This window comes from Argopecten irradians, chromosome 11 (assembly GCF_041381155.1).
Source record: "Argopecten irradians isolate NY chromosome 11, Ai_NY, whole genome shotgun sequence".
Classification (NCBI taxonomy): Eukaryota; Metazoa; Mollusca; class Bivalvia; order Pectinida; family Pectinidae; genus Argopecten; species Argopecten irradians.
This window is the reverse complement of record NC_091144.1, coordinates 29456907-29479644: the sequence shown is the minus strand read 5'-3', so window position 1 is coordinate 29479644 and position 22738 is coordinate 29456907. Positions and strand designations below refer to the sequence as shown.

At 33.3% G+C, this 22738-nt stretch overlaps 1 protein-coding gene across 2 annotated transcripts; it reads left to right on the top strand.

Moving 5' to 3' along the window:
- Positions 1-2076: 2076 nt before the first annotated feature.
- Positions 2077-22738, top strand: LOC138335247 (catenin alpha-2-like). Of its 2 annotated transcripts, XM_069284238.1 has the most exons (22): positions 2077-2160; positions 3209-3342; positions 4802-4987; positions 5459-5629; positions 6057-6176; positions 6685-6774; positions 7020-7193; positions 7663-7866; positions 8827-8895; positions 10767-10847; positions 11200-11352; positions 11485-11577; positions 11921-12077; positions 12586-12786; positions 13084-13235; positions 13634-13703; positions 13923-14145; positions 14737-14842; positions 16511-16645; positions 17468-17560; positions 18152-18172; positions 18940-22738. In XM_069284238.1, exons 2-22 carry the CDS (start codon positions 3229-3231, stop codon positions 19108-19110), a joined length of 2784 nt encoding a protein of 927 aa, XP_069140339.1. In that variant the 5' UTR covers positions 2077-2160; positions 3209-3228; the 3' UTR covers positions 19111-22738. The 2 variants fall into 2 exon arrangements, with proteins under 2 accessions (XP_069140339.1, XP_069140338.1); XM_069284237.1 differs by lacking the exons at positions 2077-2160; positions 3209-3342; positions 4802-4987; positions 8827-8895 and having other exon boundaries at positions 5465-5629.

Below are 22738 nucleotides of genomic sequence, written 5' to 3'. Positions count from 1 at the left end.
GCAGGTGCGGATCCAAGGGTGGACCCGGCGTATGCACACCGGTTACCCTCACACTTGAACAACAGGAAGAAGAAAAACGAAAGGGGGGGGGGGAGTTAAAGGGAGGGGAAAAGGACAAATAATAAGGGAGAAAAAATAAAAATATAGCGAGAGAGTGAGAGAAAGAAGAGCAGAAAGTTCCATTTTCAATCTTTGAATGTATTTTTATCGTTGCATATGTTCAATTTTATGGTGCGATGATAACCATGTTATTCTATCTTGTTTTCGTATTAGATAGGGTTTAACATTAGCCCCATCATCCAAAAGACAAATAAATCCCTTCGAGTTGCGTAACTTAATTGTCATCTTCTGAGTATTCAATTCCTAACCCTACATATGTATATCTAAACTCCATAGTCCAGTTTAGTTGTTTTTTTCTCTCTCCATAATTACTTGCAGGTATTTGATTACAAGTTCTAACGTAGGAGTAATTTCTTGGTATTAACATTGATAGATTGGGAAAATTCCGATATCCTTCCAACTTATCAAAATTTTGTCAATTGTCATACTTTGTAACGACTAAAATCTAATGATTTAAGTCTTCCGGGTGAACTCTATGTACATTGAATGTATCAGTGCATAAATGTTATTGTGTTTTTTCGGTGATTCGCCGTTTGAGTTTTATGTCGTATCCTTCATTTTTTCGTCCGTTTGTTAGTTATGCAATTTCAAATTTCAAATCCTGAATTAAATCCCAATATTACCACGTTAAAAATGTGCATAATTTCAAAGTGAAACAATTGAGTAATTTAGGTAGGCATAGCTATTTTGTCGAGAGCTTCTACCTGGCCCTACACCCAATGCCTCCTTTCATTTGTCACAAAAAAAAAAAAATGGATAACGTTAAAAGATTCCATGGGGAAAATCAATATAAGGAAAATCAAATAAAAAATGAAATTATAGATCTAATGGGCCTTTATTATTCTTTTAAAAGATGGCATAAAAGCCATAGAATACATGATGTTTTGCAGAATTTCTTAGAGAGATGTCTAGGGGCCTTAGCGGTACTAGTTTCCCAACTTTTCGTTGTTTCAACCATGCAACAAAAAATCTAAGAAATAACACTTTAAATTAGAGCAGATGGAGTAAAATAATGTATATCTTAAATAAGGTTTAGGTTCTGTTCTGGAAAAGTGTTTGTATAAGTCTCAAAGACATATAAGAGTTTTGACAGATGATGCCTAAAAATGAAAATGTTTAAATAAAAGTTTCACAACCGCTTTGCTGGGTTTTCCACTCTTTATTCAAGAGCTAAGGGGGCCTAAGCGGACCCCCAGATCCCTGACCCTTTCTTTGATATGCCTACCAAAATTGAAAAAAGAAATTCATTATGTGAACAGAGATTTAAATACTGATGTGAATTAAAAATGCTCCACCGACGACAGGGCATATACAGTAAATGATACTCATCCTTTGAATAATAAGAGGTGTTTTATCGTGTTTATATATATATCTAATTAACACAAAAAATTATACAAAATTAACTATTTTGCTTTTGATGCATGCGCAGTCAGAACTTCATTCCATATGGAACATAGTGCCATGGATTTTTTGTTCGGGATGCCATTAATTATTCGTTGTAATATTATTATCTTGAAATATAATTAGAAGCTCAAACTTTTCAATGGTAGTAATATAGTATTTAAAAGTTTTATTTCTTTTCTATGAAAGTGCTTATGAAATGCGTCAAAATGCAATTAATGATATACCAACTGTCAAGTCTTATCAAAACTTGGATCAAAAATTTATTTGCCCACAAGTAAATACGAGTTATGTCCCCTGGAGCACCTGTACACATTCGCCGCATTCCGATGGCTATTCTATCAATCAAGTTTTATGGGTCGACATGACGTTCTCCAAATATCAACGTTAATTTCTTTTACAGTTCTAAATTTTAAACATCCGTCCTTCAACTAGCAGTTCAATCAAAACTAGCCTATTAATTAAATATAGGCACGAATTTGTATCAATATGAAATATTGAAGAATGGGGAAAATGACTTCAGACACGGCGGGTATTTTTTATTCGACTGGAATAGCGGAAGTAGGGTTAGTCACTGTTTTGGTATTGAATCAACTACTTCCGTGGAACTTTTTAACAGCAAGAACGGTAAAAATTGAGGTAATACGATCATGTGAAGGCTGCTTTAGAAAATCAAGCAGTATAATATGACTATTTTCTTTGTTAATGACATGTTCATATCAATGGCGATGCTTTATGGGTGGCATATTTCTCGGTCCCTCAACCGGTGTTTGAAGATTGTGACAGACGCCACTGTCTGGTTATTTTGATTATCGAAGGGAGGGGTCTAAATTTCTGGCTAAGTCAAATGACGTTCCTTCGAGATTTAACAACATGGACTATTTCCCATTTTAGATTTGAGACATTAATCAGATGTAACTGGTTATGTACAAGCGAAGAATGTACCAAATATCCATGGTACACTTTGCAATGACTAACAACCTGTTATTAAATTTGTTTCTAAAAAATGCAATTACCAGGTCGGGGGCTTGCATATTATACACCAACTTGCCCTATTATAGACCAATGGGAGTATGGCTCAGATAAAACAATTAATGTTAAATAATTTTATAATACAGATGAAAAGTAGATTTCCAATGCTACAATATTGGTCATTAGTCAGGACAATGGCATACTTTGAGTAAATTTGCATCAAATTTCTAAGTAAGTTCTGCTTCTGTTGAAAACGCTAGCTACTGTTTTAACTTGAAATCAGTCATCCTCGGTATTCCAGGGGCTCCAACCACTTAGAGATCATAAGAAATCGGAACCCCTGGAGTATCGAGAATGGAAGTCAGTTAGCTCATGTGATATCTTTTCCGCTACAACAGCCACTAGACCTCAAGAGATCATAAGAAATAGGAACCCCTGGAGTATCGAGAATGGAAGTCAGTCAGAATGTGATATCTTTTCCGCTACAACAGCCACTAGACCTTACCAGTCCCATACATTCTCATGAAATTAGGATATGAAAATATTGATAGATTGAGTCCAGGATTCTAAATGAAGTCTTGGGCCTAGCTACATGTACTTTGAATCTGATACAGATGCGGAAAACATTTAAAATTGAAAAATGTTGTGTGCCAGAGTTTCTAATTCAATTCCATATCTTGTACATGTATCTATATATATTTGTTTTGATTGACAGGTTGGGATTAAGGTTAAGAGATGAGTACCTTAAGTCCCAATGGTGTGGGGACCCTACAGATCAAATGGGACCCCAAAAACCTGGAGATTCGCACCAAATCGGTGGAAAAGACACTGGAGCCATTAGTTACACAGGTAAAATTACTGAACACAAATACAAGGGTCTGTGTTAACTGGCATAAATCACTTGTTTATGCAAGCTATAAGTAGTTAATATAACCCATTCACTCCTGAAATCTCATAATCGGCTGTTCTAGCCTTTGATTTAGGAAAGTCTAAATGTGTCTTCGAGGTGTGAATAATTAAATACATTAGAATTATTATTTCAGTCCCGTTGAAGTCTCGTTTCGACATAGATCAAAGAAGTTATGAGATTTTCAAATAAAATTTATCAATATCTGTAGGAAGTTACCAGTTGCAAATTTTGTCAAAAAATTACATTTCTAGTTTTAGTAGATTTTTTTATATGGGGATTTTAAGAAATGGCCCATTTGGCGGCCATTTTGAAATTGTGTCTTTTTTCGCTTTGAGTAGAGCCACAGTTTTACCATTTTTTACTGAAATTGTTTTTACTTAAATCATCACTGCGCCAGTATTTTTAGCTGTATCGAGGTAATTTTTGCTGTAAATCTTTACTGGGTTCGTGGTAATTAAAATATTGAGCATTAATGTGTGATATGATACACTTTTGTCTCTTTATTTTTACATTTAATGGTAATTTGAGCACAATTATTTTTTACTCGAAAATACTGAAAAATAACAAATACTCAAATGGGGCAAAAAAGTAAGCACACGGACCCCCCATTTTTCTGCCTGATTTAGAAAGAACAACCCTTTCCCTGTTGATATGCAAAATATTAACAAAAGTTTAATACCAGAAATTTTTCTATAAAGGGCTAAAGTTGGCAAAAATGGCTGAAAATGGTGCATTTTGAAGCTCAAAATTAAGGGGTAGGGGTAGCATATGTTGTTATTCTGAGAAAAAAATGTAAGTCTTATTGATCAAAACTGGTATATTTTTAAAGAAGACTACTAGAAAATAAATTCTACAAACATCCATACATATCAAACACTTCATTCAGAAATTATGGCTTTAATCTATTGTGTATATGGTCAAAACGGCAAAATTCCCATAAAATCCAATATTTTGTCAATTAGGTATCTTTGAGTGACAATAGCTCAAAAAAGAGCACACGGACATATGTTTTTTCTTCTATTTTCTTTTATGGCATGAACTCCTATTTCCAAAAATCTATATGAGAAAAAAAGTTTAATACAAGAAAATTTTGACTTCTCAGAGGAGTACATAATTAAATACATTAGAATTATTATTTCTTATGTAGCATATGTGAACAGTCATGTGTAACTTTCAGAATGTTAAATGATATAAGGTAACAGAAAAGATAAATTTTTTAGATGTGTGTATGTGCAATAACTTTGAGTGTATTATATTAATTGATCAATGAAATGAAATTAAGTAATGTAGTTAATTGGTATATTTAAATTTAGAAATCAAATAGCCAGAATATGCAATGTTTTATATATAATTTTTTCAATTCACTATATATACATACCCTGGTTGTCTTGGTTATAGGTGACCACACTAGTGAACCAGAAAAGTCCGTCCAACAAGAAGAAGGGCCGATCAAAGAAGGCCCACATCCTCAGTGCTGCTGTACAGAGGGCCACAGAAAACTTCATCGCCAAGGGACACGAGATAGCCAATGAGAATCCAGATATCCGGGCTGATCTTATAGCTGCTCTTGATGAGGTAAGAAAACTGGTATGTTGTTAAATGTCACTACAAAAAAAATTCAGTTGTTAAATGTCACTACAAAAAAAACTTCAGTTTATCGTAAAAAATTAACTTAATTAATTATTTAAAATTAATTATAACAAAAGATGTTCAAGTGTTCTGACAATCTATCATCCGATGTCCACCTCTGGGTTGCTAACCCAAAATCCCATGTGAGGCATTTGCCTTTTACTGATCGAAAGTTGGTGATTAGGTACTGACTGCTGGTTGGTGGTTTTTCTCTGAGTAATTTGGCTTTCCTTCACCAACAAACCTGGTACGTCCTTAAATGATCCTGGCTTAAAAGGCTGTTAAACTAATACAAACAATCTTTGGGAACTCTGTCTTATCTCTACCTTTAATGCCTGGCATGTCCTTAAATTCCCCTACTGGCTTGTTATTAATATCGTCTGAAATCAATATAAAACTGATCTGAATATGATTTGTGTTTACCTTACAGGTGAGGAGATGAGAGATGCCTCTCAGGATTTTGCGGCTGATCCCTGTTCATCCATGAAGCGAGGCGCCATGGTGAGGGCGGCTCGAGCTCTCCTGTCTGCCGTCACCAGACTTCTCATCCTCGCAGACATGGTGGACGTTCACCTGTTAATGAAGTCTCTCAGACTGGTGAGGGATTAACACTGAACTGGTTAAACATTTACAAATGATTAATAAATCAGGTCAATTGTTAACAAATTATTAATGTTTTGGAAATGAATCAGGTAAAAATGACAACAAGTTATTAATGAATTAGATTAATTCTTGGCATGATATTTAGTAAATTATTGATACTGAGTCTGGTCAAATGTTAACCTGATATTACTGGTCATTAAGTATTGATATTGATTCATTCCCCAGACATTTCTGTTCAGATTTTGAGTTTTCGTGATTATCAGCACCCAGATTATTGGGGGTCAACTATACTGTGGCATTCAAGATTTATGTTGTAGACTTTCAGTAAAAAACAAATGAATCTGCTTTTAAATATAGATCAATGAAGAGAGATAGTTTGGTAAAATCCTGATATATGAAAGTTTTTAACATTGATTATCAGGTGGAGGGTGACCTTGACCGAGTAAGAAATGCTGCCAGTCAGCAGGAGCTGATGGAGGGCTTCAAAGACCTGGGAGAAAGTCTGGCTGATCTAGCAGCTAAGGCACAGCAAAGACAAAATGTAAGTATACATCCATCCTCTGTGACCTAGGTGATATATATGCTGACATTTTTAACACCAGTATATATATCGCCCAGGGTATCAAGGACAAAGTCTGTCTTCTTATATCAGGAACATATTTAACAAAGTGTGTTTTGTAAATAAGTTAAATTAAAAATAAAATCATTTCCACTACATTGTGTATTAATAATTTTCACATCAACAGATGAAATGGTCAATAAACTTTATTCTACTATGATGTTTTTCAGTTTCAAAAACAAAGAAATTTCTTCTGGTTTTATGGTGTTTACCACTGTGTGGAGAGTCTGGTATTAAAGTGAATCATACTTCGTTTCATCATCCAAGACTTTAATGGGTTGTTGTTGGATGGTACTTTCAAATGACACAAAAAAGCTAGAAATATTCAAATTGATTCCGTGCAATGAATCACATTATATGTATGATATGAAGAAAATAATAGAATAGACAATATCAAATTCTAATAACTGGACATATTCTGTGGTTGTAGGATCTGAAGGACCCGCGTAGGAGAGATGAAATAGCAGCTGCTAGGGCTGTCCTCAAGAAAAACAGCATGATGCTCCTAACAGCATCAAAGGTGAGGTTCCTGTCCGAGATTCATTGCATCATGAAGAAAGTCTTAAAACTTTTATATCTCCATAATAAACTATCAAAAACTCGAGTGAATTCTTGAATAATATAATTATGTCCATACTCATTTTGCTGACAAGAATTGTAAAGTAAAGCATTTCTTCCTATTAAAAACATCTCATGAATAAAACATGTCTGATAATGAAAATTTTGCAGCATTGAAGATATATGTTGCTATGGTTTTTTTTAAAGGCCTACATTCGTCACCCAGAGCTAGCCCCAGCCAGGGAGAATAGAGACTTCTCATACCGTCAGCTCGTGGACGCTGTCAATACCATCTCGGGAGTAGCACAGGCTTCTGGAGCATCTGATGCCCACCCATACGATGGAGCAGGAGAATTGGCTGCTGCATTGGATGAACTCATGGTATGACAGTGATCCGTAGTTATAGATTACATAGATAATTATCATATGTAAAATCCTTTGATTTTAAAGAACTCTTCTAAAAACAAAAACCAGAAAATAAATTTTTGTTTGGTCACGCTTAAATAAAAGGGGGATAATTATGTTTTGTCCATAGGTGAGTCATGCTTCATTTCTGTGCAATGAGTGCAATAAATTCAAACTATCTAATAGTTTCAATTGCAAGCTTGTATAACCTTTTCTTTATTTAATAATATAGCTTTTATTCATTAATTACGGATGATACATTTGATATGATATTTTCACTGTCATGTACCAATATTTTATAAGAAAACAATTTAGATTTGTACATTAAATGAAATTTAAGGTTCTAAATGCATAAGCTTTTGATTAAAATGCTAAGTGATATTTCTGTAACATTTTGCTAAAATATTCCTGTTTTCAAATATTTGCCTTAAATTGAAATTTTCAGCAAAAGATCATCATGGATCCGTTATCCTATAACGAAGTACGCACACGACAGTCCCTGGAGGAGAGATTGGAGAGTATCATCAGTGGCGCCGCCCTGATGGCAGATTCCTCCTGTACCCGCGACGACCGACGAGAGAAGATCGTACGGGAATGTAACAATGTCCGACAGGCACTCCAGGACCTCCTGTCTGAGTACATGAGTAATGTAAGTGTCAGAGGCATTTACCTAAACTAAAGTCTCTTTATTCTCTTTCGTAGTATCAAAAATGATATTTCTTAAACGTCTAAAAGTTCTGTCACTTATAAACAAAATTTGCCTGTAAATTGAAAAATGATCAAATAAGAAAATTTTATTTGTAAAAGATTTGTAATTGTATTATTATATGGTTTGCTATATAGTCATGTTTCTTTGACGTTTACCTGTAAATTTGATTTTGTATATTTCCCTGGTGTAAATACATGTACTATTTTCTTTCATTTCTTTCATATATGTGTATCAATGTAAACAGTTCTAAATTAGTAGCTTTATTGTTGGTGTAAGCACACAACTCACCTCCTGTCTAGTGATTCATCTATCCTAAAAACTGAGTTTTCTTTACAGAGGTTATTAATATTCCTTAAGAAGATGTTATACCTTAAAATACACTCAACTAATATTTAAACTACACTGTATTAACAAACTTTAAATCACTTTCTTCAGTCAGTTGCACTTAATTCAAAAGCTGATAAAAATAACTGGACTTGTTTATTGCATAATTTTCATAAATAAATTAATCCCTAATTAATAATCAAATCATATAGATAAGATACCAAAAAAGTTTTTATTTTGGTTTTGGTAGATGATTATTCCATCTTTGCATATTAAAGAGTTATTTACCCAGGTTGGTAAGTGTTGATTGTGATGTCATTTTTTGCGAGCACTGCGTCATATTTCCATAGAAAGCTACATGGATTTTAATTCACAAAACATTGGCATCATAATGGATACCCCTTCCCGCAAGGGCAGATAACTCTACAATATGCAAAAATCGAAATACATCTAGTCCAGCCTGTAACAATCGCTTTAATATAGTTTTACACTATTTGCTGATACTAAATAGACTTCTATTTGCTGATAAGGTCTAACTGATTTATACTGCCATTTAATGTTTCTTATCTACCACAGTGTCATGTTCCGGCTTCATTGTTTGGAAAGTTGAATCCGTCCGTGGTTCAGCGAGTCATTGGCTATCCCGTAAACTTTCAATCTTTCTTGGCATGGAATGCAAAGTTCTGGCCGAGATTGTCAAACACCTATATGTGCTCCCTTTATTGCATATGCAAATCTCAGATTTCATGACCATGAATATTCATGTTGGTATATTCCTGTCATGCATATTCATTATATATGTGTTGTAAATATTCATGATTGATAAGTTCATTAACATGTCTATGCCCGATATGAATAATATCTTATAATTAATAATAAACTAACTCAATTAAATCAATTAACACGACATCAGCAGATAGTTTTAATGGTTTATGATTTTGTTTTCTTTATCTGTTGTCAAATTGTTGTCTTTGGATTCTTTGGTTTTGCCCCTGTTATGCATTTTTCTGTGAACCGTTTGAAATGGTGGGTTTATTATTTGAAACTATTCTGTTTGTAGCAGCTGAAATTTCAAAACATGACAGACTCTTTTATTAGAATTAGACAAACTACAACAGGACTATAACTACAATTTGTGTACTCAAGTCTCATGGTACTTTATTGAACTGTGGTTTCAAAATTAATTTTTACAAAATTTACAATTTTTTCATCTCGAGATTTAGAATCGATTCATCAGGCTTATGTATTTGAATAATGACATAGCTGTCTTTTAAATAAAATCAATTAATCATTTAAACTACAAACTCTAAATTGATTTGAAATGGTATGAATGTTCTCATCTTGAAATATATGAGACATATTTGATCAAATTCAATAAGATATAGACCAGATATTTGATTAAAAGACAGCTAAGATGTTTTTGTACTTGTTTAGTATTTTATTTGCTGTGGTTTTAAGTTTAAGTTGAAAAACATTTAGGCATGTCAGTTGTTTTGTTGTTGCACGAGCTGTATGAATATTTCTGTTCTATTCTGGATTTGTCTCCCCTTAACGGAAGGTATTGATTTGATAATAATTATGTTTGTGAGCGTCACATATTATTTTATGGGAAAATAACATTATTTTCATCCAAAAACTTAAAGATGTCACAATCAATACCTAGCAACAAGGGCAGATAACTCTGTAATGTGCAAAACGGAATAATGTAGTTATGTGTAGATGATAAACTTTTCAGACCAAGGGAGACAACTGACCAGAGCAGATTGTACTTGGAGATTAAGACATATAAAGAAGGATATTTTCGGGGCTCAATTTTTAGTTTGACTAAGGTGTAAAATAAAAAATCTGTTTACAGTTACTGTATAATGCATTGCGTCCTAAGTTATGATATTTGTTCAATGTATATATAACTTTGTGTATATTGTAGTGAAGCATACATAGATTTCACTTATTAGATTTAGATCACATGCCTAAGATGTCACTTCCAATGATGGAGATTTTATATGCATGATAGAGAATAGAAGATGATATGTTAGAAATATTTCACAGTACCAGTACGTAGTTATTCACAATTATATATGATATCATTTATTCAAAAATATATGTAAAATAATAAAAAACGATATTGTTTAACTAAATATTAGTGTTTAAAAAAACATTTTTCAACGATTAGAACAGAAATTGGATCATGAATAATAAAATTAAACTGTAAAACTACCACCTTGTACCAAAATTTATACAGTATATATGATACGGTGTTCATGGATCTTTTTTAAAAAGATACATTACAAAGATGTGTTGGACTTTCTGATTGATTTTGTATGTCAGCCATATATTTGAGACATCATGCTTAGGTATTTGATACAGGTGATGCATAATAACAAAATTATAATCCAAATTCAAATAGTTTGATGTAGAAACTTGACTATCAGGTGAAAGATAAATGTTTAAGTGTGAATAGTCTGGCTCTGTGTGTGCTGTATGTGATTTAACTGTGTGTGTTTTGTGTATTCCAGAGTGGACGCAGTGAGCCAAGCGAGGGACTTGAACAGGCCATAGAAAACATGCAGAAGAAAACACAGGATTTACGTAGACAGGTATGGTCGAATCATGAGTGGAATAGTAAAACTAAAAAAAAAACAAATATAAAAAATCAAAATATAACAAATTAGAACACTGTACTGTGTATATAGCTGATATCTCAACTCTTACTGGGTACTGTACATTATGTTGGCAATTTTAGACTGACAAACTTTTTATTAAATTTTCCTATTGTATTTCTTAGTTTTCACACACATGATCCCTATGTTGTACATGTATGTTATTCTGCTACAGCATTTCATGTGAAAATAATTTTTCTTTAAATTGATATACAATATATCAGTTATTATATATAAATTGAGTTTTACTACAGTCATCCAAAACAATAACTTGACTCTAACGTTACAGTTGAGGAAGGCTGTGGTGGACCATGTGTCCGACTCTTTCCTAGAGACCAACGTACCCCTGCTGGTCCTGATCGAGGCTGCCAAGGCCGGCGACGAGAAAGGTGTGGAGGAATACGCCAAGGTGTTCGAGGAACATGCCAACAAACTTGTTGAGGTACTTTTATTGACTTTTCTTGACTATTATTTTCAGATTTATAATTTTCTCTTTCATCTTTGATTATTTTTTTTTTGATGCAGATTTAGATTTTTAACACGGATATAATTTCCTGTTTGTTATGATTTCCAGGTGGCCCGACTCGCCTGCTCTATGTCCAGTAACGAGGAGGGAGTGAAACTTGTCCGCATGTCAGCTGCTCAGATAGAGAGCCTCTGTCCACAGGTGAGTGTAAACAATTTACAAATACTGTGTTTTATGGTAAGAATTCATATTACAAAAATGCAGGTAAAATGTATTATGAGTATATAAAGTTTAACTGTAAAAAAAACCCATATTTTTGTCATGCAATTAAATTTTGTGGGTAATTGGAAATTGCAAATTTGAATTGCTGCAAAATTGTTTTAACTACAAGAATAATGAAAATTCTAAACTGTAAATTACAAAATTCAACATGTTTAGTATATAAAAAATATGAAATTCAGTCTTAACAAAAATTAGTTGACTGACTGTAGAACAAGACAATTGGTAACAGGATAAGGGACAAATGTTTTTCTTATTATTTAAGGTCATCAATGCTGCCCGCATATTGGCAAGTCGTCCAAGGTCAAAGGTCGCACAAGAGAATATGGATGTTTTCAAGGACACCTGGGAAGGTCAAGTAAGAATATTGACCGATGCTGTGGACGACATCACGACCATTGACGATTTCCTGGCTGTTTCAGGTATGTGAGGAAAGTCTGGTATATAGAATGTAGATATATCTTCTAGAGTTGGTTGGCACCGGTGCTGGGTATTTCTAATTCCTACACAATACAGAAGATATGGTGGCTACCATTGATCATCTTCAAGTTTCCAAGGGTCACAAAGAATTCTGTAGCAACATTTTCTCCGAGTCCCTACATGGGCGCCAATGCATCTTGGATGATGTGGGAATCAAAGTCAATTGAATAATTTCATCTATTTTCATTTTGGGACTTAAATATTTTGTTATAAAAAAAGTATCATTGATAAGGAGTGTATCCACCACTACATCTTGATAAACCAAATTAAAACTCATTTAAAAGGGTGTATGAACTGAAAATAAAACTGAAAAACTTCATTTCACATGCAAGTAAACATGTGTGCAGATACACATGTACTTGTATGTGCAAATTGCATTATTATCAATTAAAGTGTTAGTTTCAAATACAATTTGATAATTTTCTATCCAATGTCATTTTTCCTTTTCAGAGAGCCATATCCTTGAAGATGTCAATAAGTGTGTGCTAGCACTACAAGAGGGAGATGCCGACACGCTTGACCGAACAGCGGGAGCGATCCGAGGGCGGTCATCTCGAGTGTGTAACGTGGTGTCAGCGGAAATGGACAACTATGAGAATGGACCTTACACTGATAGAGTTATGGAGGCTGTGTCCATGCTCCGCGAGCAGGGTCAGTATAATGCTTGAATCAGTATAAGCATTATATTTGACAACCAACTCATTTATTCATGCTAAAAGGAAATTTGATAAACATCTGAAGAATAATGAGTATTGCAAAATGAATTTATGCAATTTAGATTAGAATCAACTTTAATAAAACATTTGCTACGAATAGAATAATTATAACTATTTTACTAGCTGACTGACTCATACTAGTGTATGTACACTGTACATGTCTATGTAAATGCCTAACTGCTGCCACTAATACTAATGGATTTGCCTAACTTATGCCATTTTGTTCTTATAGTGATGCCCAACTTTGCTGAGAAGGTCGAGATGGCAGTAGATGCCCTAAGCAGCAATCCTCCACGTGACCCTGATGAGAGTGAGTTTTATGACGCCTCCCAGCTGGTGTACGATGGAGTACGAGACATTAGACAGGCTGTGCTAATGAACAGGGTATGTATTAATACTGGAAATGTTAGGTCTAAACATGGTAGTGTGTTCATTAGACACTAGATACACATTTGTTCAAATATGACCTTGAAATACTTCATGGTCAAACGACCTTGAAATGGAATTCTTTCAAGGTCGCAGGGTCACATTGAGAAAATCATTAATGTTTTACATAATAAAAGGAGGAATGTCATAAAATTTCACAGGTTGCCTGTCAGGATCGAGGAAATGTCATATTTGTGGAAATGAATGACCTTGACCTTCAACTGAACTCTTTTGTATAAGTTGAAGGAAAAGTAAAACATCTAAGATTTGCATGGAAAGAAAACAAATCTAAATGATTTTATCAAAATGATTCTCAAAGAGAACGGTAAAATAATTTTTGTTCGTATTTTCTGTAGAATCCAGAGGACATTGAGACAGACACAGAAGTTGATTACGAAGAGAACAGAGACGAGTCCATCAGTAAATGTGAGTTGTGGTTTTATCTTTGGTACATAGCTCAGTTTTGAGTCTGTAACAGTCCATCATGTGAATATTTTCTGTGTTGTTATTTATTTTGTGTCAACTCTCCTATCGTCTATATCTTACAGCAGATATCTTCATAGTTTTGTAAAAAGTTCCATGGCAGAACAAGACTACTTGAGCAATGAATCCATTGAATTGTTTTTGTGTGTTTTTGTGTTACAGCAAGTTACAAGACAGAACAAGATGACATGAACAACGAGCGATGGATGATGAGACACTTGCCTGAGGAGGCCAAGGAGAAGATCCAACAACATGTGCAGGAGTTCCAGGTGGAGCGTAGGAAGCTGGACTACGAGGTGGCCAAGTGGGACGACAGTGGCAATGACATCATCGTCATGGCTAAGGAGATGTGTATGATCATGATGGAGATGACAGACTTCACAAGGTACATTGATGTTTTACATCCTATTAACATGTCCACCCCTGCCAATTCATAGTGAACTGCTCCAACCTTAAAACTTGTTAGATATAAAAATGGTTGAAAAGTCACATTCATTTAGATCTAGACTTCAAAAATTTTGATTATCATGTTCATTTTATCTGAGCTTCAGTAAGTAGGACCTTGAGCCTAAAGAATTCAATTGAAGTCTATAAATCTTTATTTCCCCTTTATGGTTCTTTCTTGTCAACCAATACTGCCTGTTCTCTTACCCTGGACAGGGATATTCGCAAATTTACCGGTGTGAGATTTTTCTGTCTCACCCTCGGGTAAAGACAAGCTACCTGAGATCTTTGCTCATGCTCTCCTAGGGTAAGAGAAAAAGAATCATTCACCCAATTCGGGGTGAGACAGGAGATCTTAACCCTCAGGAAAGCCTCGTGTTTGACAACTTAAGAATCTTAACCCTCATGTTGAGTTTCTCCTGTCTCACCCCAAAGGGGGTGAAATATTCTATTAATCCTAGTAATAAAATGTTAGTATCTGCTATGAAGGTTGTTTTTACTAATGATATACTATCTGTTATTTGTGTTACAGAGGTCGAGGGCCACTGAAGAGTACAATGCATGTCATCAACGCTGCCAAGAAAATCTCAGAAGCTGGAACAGGTCTGGACAAGCTGGCTCGCTCTATTGCTGATCAGGTGGGTACAGGGTAACTTTATCACAGATATCAGATTAGGACCATTGTTGCTAAACCATTTTGTTTTTGTGTCATGGATGTTGCTGATCTGTCAACAAGAGACAAGTACTAGTAGGTAAAAATTAAAGGAGTATAATTCATTCACTCCTAGTTAAATACATATAATATGTTGTAGTTTAAGACCACTACAAGAAAGGGACTAGAATGTGCTGTTGATCTTTAAGTCCTTTAATGATAGGCAGTGAATCTAATTTTTTTGTTCGGTTAGGTAGCAATCAGCTACTACAAGGTATCTACCTAAAAATATACTCCTTGAAAAGCTGACGATAGAGTGAATACAGATAGGCAACACAAAATATCATCTCACTACCCATGAACTTTCAGTCTGTTTCTCGAACAAGTGGATTTGGTGACAGTCAGACTTAATCTTTTTTGAAATCACTCTGATATCATTATTTATATTGTATAAAACAAACTGATGATGAAATAATATTGATACTGATTGGTCTAACTTTTAGCTGTATAGCGGTGTAAGTATATGATATATATATCACAGGAGTGCATAAACATAGGATATCTAAGTAACCAAAAATTATTTTTCCATACATTAGAGTGAAATACAACTATAAAATTTGCAGTTTTAGAAAAATGGATTTTAATATTATTTTGTATCATTCTGTATGAAGACTTACGTATTTAACTTTTTTAACTGACAATTTGTTCAAATTTATTTCAAAACATGCTTTAGATCATATATTGTGCCATTGAATTTCATCAAGAATGAAATTTGAATAGAATTTAGGGATATAATGCAAGTCTTTCTGCCTTTGGCACCATGCTTGCCAATCCTGAATTGCAAGATAAAATTCTGAGGATGCAGTCATGAAAATATTACTTGGTTTCAAGAAAATCTTTTTTAAGTTTTCATAATGATCATGATAAGGTTAGAATGACTATCAACATTTGTCATTTTTTTTTGGACACCAAAAACATTTTCATTGCAATTCTTGCATTGATAGCGCAGACGTAACTCTTATAATGAATAAATATTCAAGCAAGCTTGGCTTGTGAATAATTTGCAAGAATGACATTTCACAATGCAAACTATTTACATAATTATGTAATTGTTATTTTCATGTAACCGGAAAATGAACTTAATGATTTTATTTGCAGCTTTATTTACTGATGATTCTGTATTTATTCATTTGTGCATTACACAGAGCAGACATATGTACCAAGGAGATGATATATATTAAAAGAATGAATGGGTTATACATATATGCTTTGCTTTCATGTTACTAAATGTTTCAAATATTGCTTTTACAAGCTTCATCACAATTTTTCATTCTTCTGTTTTACAATCAATTCAACAAGAAAAATGTGGCAGTATCTTTTGAATTGAGCAAGAGAATGGCAGAAGGAAAAGAATGCTACCTATTTTTTGTTAATATTTTTGTTTCGTTAATTTGCATGCTTCATTTTAAATACAGGTAATGAGACTTTAATACAGATGTTTCTCGGTATGGTTGTAGAAACTTGATATAATATACCACCCCGAGTCTGAATACAAAAAAAACCAATATGACATAGCAAGATATAAATCACCATGTTAGGATATATATATTGTAGAACATATTGATAATATAACTTGATCTATTTCTGCGTTTAGTGCCCTGACTCTGCGTCTAAGAAGGACTTGTTGGCGTACCTACAGAGGATTGCCTTGTACTGCCATCAGCTGAACATCACCAGCAAGGTCAAGGCCGACGTCCAGAGTGTCAGTGGAGAGCTCATCGTGTCTGGGGTAAGTTAGAGGTTAAGGTCACAGATTGGACTAGTTAAGATGTGTGTGTTGAGTTAGGAAAAGGTCACCTGCAGGGTGAATCACAGGTCAAGGTCATTTGTAGGTTGAGTCGGAGCTCAATATCATATGAAGTTTGGTGAAGCTTGAGGTCAAGGTTGCAACTAGGTAAAGGTACGCTTGGTCAACAATTTATTTCGAAAAGTCAAAGGTCAAATAAAACAAAGTTGCAAGGTTTATGAAAAAAAAACACTTCACTTTATTATTAAAGATGCTCCACCGCTTACAAAAGACATTTTTTCACTATCAAAAACAGGAGCAGACGATTTGGTATTTTGCTTCAGTTACAAAAGTTACTCACTTTACACTATAACCACCATTGAAAATTTAAATTTTATTTCAAGAAAAAAATATCACAAATAATTGCTATAACCACCATTGAAAACTTAAATTTTATTTCAAGAAAAAAATATCACAAATAATTGCATCCCAAACAAATTCCTTGGCACTATGTCCAATATGAAATGAAGTATTGATTGTGCATGCACCAAAAGCAAAATAAATTATTTCATATGATTTTTAGTGTTAATTAGCCATATATATACACGATTAAACACCAGTTATTGTTAAAATGAGGAATATTATTTAAGCATTGTCGGCAGTGGAGCATCTTTAAGTGTCATGAATAATTCATTTAACTTCCAAAAAAATCTTTTGAAGTTATGTAGCATTGAGTCTGAGAGTTGTAAGTGTCATTTTATTGCTTGAGCTATGGTATATTTGTATGTAGTGTAGTGTAATGAATGCTTTATACTTTGTATTCAGTTGGACAGTGCGACATCCCTGATCCAGGCGGCTAAGAACCTGATGAATGCTGTGGTACTTACTGTGAAGGCCTGCTATGTAGCCTCAACTAAGGTAAGGATTATCTGTCAACCTGGTTAAAATATAAAAAAAAAAATTGAATATTTTGCAAATGAGTTTGGTGTCAAATAGATTGAAACAATATTTTGATGAATGTTTTCCAATGGAATGTGGTCTGATACAATCAATGGTACAAGGAGGGTTGCACATCTATGGAGTAGTGTTTGAATAAGGGGAGATAACCATGTTAACCTCAACTAAAGTGAAAAAGAAGTGGAGATAATTATGTTTACTTTTCCAAAGGTGGGAAATTACTATTTGATCCTTGAAATTATTTGTATTTCAAACTATTTTTAAAATATATTCAAAATGTTAACCCACAATCTATCACTTTCATAATCATATTCCTTAAGTGTTTACCAAAGCATGATTTTCTAATTACTTCAAGTTGTTTTAAAGCTAACAATTGGGTTACTATTTTTTCATTTTTGAAAAATTGACACTATCATATTCTTAGTATGTTGTGAGCATTTGATATTACAAAGGTCACTTTACTTTTCAATTAACCACTCTTGTAAGTTCTGATTTTATTATGAAATCATTGTTTTTCTATGTTCTTATTTTTCATTTTACTTCAATTTTCAGTACAAGATGGGTGGATCAAAGGTATGTAGATCAAACTGTTACAGTATTCAATTTCACTTTCATTATATTAAGATAAATAGGAATCCAGTACTCATTTGGTTTTTCTTACTTTGACAGTATGACTTTTTAACCTCTCTCACAAATGATAAAGTCATTTTGGTATCAAGTAAAACTGAAAACATCTTTGTATGCTGTACACCAAATGATTTCAAAGTGAGACAAAGACTTTTACAGAATATTGGTCATGAGTATAGTAGAAAAGATATGATTCCAAATCTTGCAAATAAATTGTCAAGGAAGTCCCTGTATTTAAATGCAAAATTAAGAAGTTTCAAAAGCAGTGTAGCTTGTCTAAACCGGAAGTAACCAGGACCTACTTATTTGGTCAGTATAGCCAGGTTTCTGGATTATACTGGTTTTTGGTTATACGAGGGTTTCGAGATCCCAAAACGACATGGGTAAAGTATTATTTATCGTCGATAAGTCCTACCTTCCGGTGATTATGACGTCACAAAAATCACGTCAAATGACGACGTCATAATCACCGGAAGATGGGATTAATCAACGGTAAATAGTACTTTACCCACATCGTTTTGGGAATTCAAAAACCCCTGTATTACTATTACATTAAATTAAGAAGGAAAATGCCATACATTTACTCCTGAATACACATGGATCCATGTTAAAAAAGGGCTGGTTTTGACAAGTTATACTGCACACATTTTCTTCAGTATACAATAGCAGTTGACTCTTCAGTTTTGTAATTTTACTTATCTCATTGTTTTCAGAGTTCTGTTGTTATGTGGAAGATGAAGGCTCCAGAGAAGAAGCCATTGGTCATGAAAGAAAACCCACGTGACATTCGTGGAAAGATACGCAAGAGTGCACCAAAGAAGAAAATTGAGCCTGTGAAGGAATTGAGTGAATTCTCAGAACTAAATATTGATAGCATGTGCTGATAACTGACCCAACTCATGGACTAGAAACAAAAGAAATGAATCTCTGAAGAAAGCTGAATTCCTGAAAACAAATGGAATCCTCAGTAACAAGCTTTGATGAAGCTTTGTTAGCCTGTCTTCAAAGAAGTAGTTGGCTCGATCAAGTGGGAGTTAACAAAGGGATGAAGATTGATTTGTATTTGATTAATCCATTCACCCCTAAATTTTCACAATGGACTGCTCTAGTCTTTGATTTAGACGTGCCCAAATGTGTTTTTAGGGGTGAATAAGTTCAGACTGGTTAAGTGTAAGAACCGTGTGTTATACTTAGGTTGTGATGGCCATTCAGAATGTGAACTTATGACAATTAATGGTGCCAACAGCGGATTGTGGTTGTGTTTTTATCAGTAATTGCAGAAATTATAAAAATGTGCATGGAAGTATTAACAAATCATTGATATACATTACTGCCCGTTAAATTAAGATTTTGTATGTGTTGATGATGTGGTTGTATCAATATTACCCACCGTCATTGTGTCGTCATCGCGTCTTCCTTTTCATCACCCATCATATTTCGTCGCCATGTTGATTTTGTTTCATTAATCATTTCTGTCTCTTTAAATATCCTTTAAGACTATAACTACGCTAAATTACTTTTGAAATGCATAGTGCTTGCGTTTATATACAGGGTCCAATATTGGTGTGATATGTACCTGGATTTCATTCAATGGTAACAAATAGAGAGAATTCACACATATGTATTGGTAATACCCATATTAAAAGCCAATGATATATATAAAAAAAAATAATGTAAATTTTATCTTTTATTCATCCTAACATGATTTGACCTCATTTGATGCAGGCATTTCAACATGTGACCAATTTCAAGATTGTGATTTTCATTTCTACTTAATTAATTATGGTCCAAATGTGAATCAGTTCATAGCAAATATGCATTCATGAGTATGAAATTCTAAATAAGATAGGATTAATGAGAAATATTAACCCTATTTTGTCCAGTTCAAAAACTGTGATATCAAATTCATGAAGATTTTCTTTGCCATGAATTGAATTCATTAAAATTTGAATTTAAAACAAAGTATATAGGATATGCATGTTTGATCACATATCATTGTTATCATATCAGAGAGTGATGTCATTTTGTACTTTTACCAAAGACATCCATAGTTTATCTATATTAACCATTTAATCAAAAGGCTGACATCCTTTGACATTTGTATTAACATCTACTTCATATTTTGATAGAATTTGGCATGACATATTATTCAATATTGATGAATTGCTTTCAGTAGAGTGTGTTGACTCTTATTTTGATAAGTAAAAAGGTTGTAGAGTTTTCTTATTTTTTTGATAGTATTATCAGTAAGTTGTTTAGTTTCTACATACATGTACTGGAAAGATTTTTCGATGAGGTTGTGTTTCCATGAAAGGTTTAATAATCAATTTAATGAGCAAATATTCATTTACATGTAATAAATGGTTAATGAGTAAGAAGTGCTAATATGTAGTCACGTAATTACACATGTGTATATGTGTAAAGTAGCACATGTGCAAAGTAACATATGTTAAGTCACACATATGTGAAGTAGCCGGATCTATATCGATATAATAACAAGAAACAGATATAATATATAGGGTTTACCATAGATTTAAAATGCTAAATATTACAACAAGGGTGGTTGTCATTATGAAATCGAAGAACTTGCCAAACTTATCACAACAAATTGTGAAAAATTGGTATCAGAAAATCTTTAACCGACAACCCATGTTGACATTGGTGCATTGAAAACATTGACAAAGTTGATGCTATCCCATTGCTGTGTATATTCGGAGAACCACGATTGTGTAGACTCGCTAGGTCATCTTCATTTTAATGTTGATGCTAAAATGTTATTTTACAAATGAAATCCCAAATACATCGTTGGATAAATTCTTTATAATAATTCAGCAGAATAATGAAAAACATGATTTGATATTAAATTTGTTGTGCGTTAAAGTTTATGTGCTTGAGGAATGATTGTCTTTGGGTAGACTTGCCAGTGAAAAAGAAATATTGTATAGATATATATTTTTAGGAATAGGGGATATTATTAAGTGCATACGTTGATTTGTACATTTGTAGAATCTCTAGTAATCCAGGACCTAGTCATGTTGGCATATAGTGTTTTATTTTATGTTAAGTACACGACCAAGACAGTAACTTTTGTCCTATTATTAAACCAGAACATTCTCCATCTACAAGGTAAGAGTTATTGTCCTTTGTATTTATAGTGAACATGTTAGATAATTGGAGATAGGTCCCTTGTATATGACTGTCAAAATCATTAATTACTTATAGCTGTAATTGTATATTACAGAGTTATCTGCCCTTGTGGGTAGGTTGTGATCATGACGACATATGTTTGTGAGCGTAACTCTGTGTACGTTTCAAGGAAACGACGCGAGTTTTGCTCACAAAATAATACTGTCACAATGGATACCTAAGGGAGGTAACTCTGTAATATGCATTGAAGAAGTATAGAAATAACAAAATTCTTATCTCTTGACCTGTAAAATATTTCTGATCATGAATCTGGGTTATGGGACATGAATTGATCATGAATCTGCGTTATGGGACATGAATTGATCATGAATCTGCGTTATGGGACATGAATTGATCATGAATCTGCGTTATGGGACATGAATTGATCATGAATCTGCGTTATGGGACATGAATTGATCATGAATCTGCGTTATGGGACATGAATTGATCATGAATCTGCGTTATGGGACATGAATTGATCATGAATCTGTGTTATATATTGGAAAAGAATTTGCATAGTAGTATTATTTGCTATATGTTTCATGACAGATTATTATAAATTAATAGATCCTCAATTCAATTTTACAGTGAATAGTTTATATTTGACTCGGTCAAGCATTTATATATGGTTAACATCATAGATATGTAACAAATGGAACAAAACCTACTGCTCTCAATTTTGACAGATTTTTTAAAATGACAAATGAAGTATACAGAAATGTTGTTTTATTGTGAGCAGTTCTAAATTTTATTTGTTAAATTGTTTGACATTTTATACTTGGTTGTGACTTTAATTATTGTTTTGATTGTTGTATTTTTTATTTACTGTAATATTTTTCATAAATCATGTTTCTTGAGAAGTAGGCTATTTTTCATTTCCAAGTTGGATGTAAACTTAAGATAATTTTATCTGATTGATTATCTTATTTGAAAATCAAGTGACTCCAAAAAATGGTGAAATTCATTGTTTAAACAATTTACAATATTTTTAAACGGACAGTTTATTAACAAAAATGATGACAATAAAAAAAGTAAAAACAATCGAACTTTGAACCTTCATGAATCCAAACAATCAGAAAATTTGCATAAAGAAACATTCATGATGTAAGTTGACCAGACATGATACGAATGTACGTTTTTTCACTACTTTACCACTTGTTTGTAAAGTATTGTCAGCTTTGGTTTGAGGACCAGCTATCCAATGGTAGATAATATATTATGTATCCTTTGTTTAATTTCCTGTTTTGTCACAGCTATTTTAAACAATACATTTTTACATAGACAGATAAATCATGATAATTCTTAATAAAATTGTACTTAATTTCA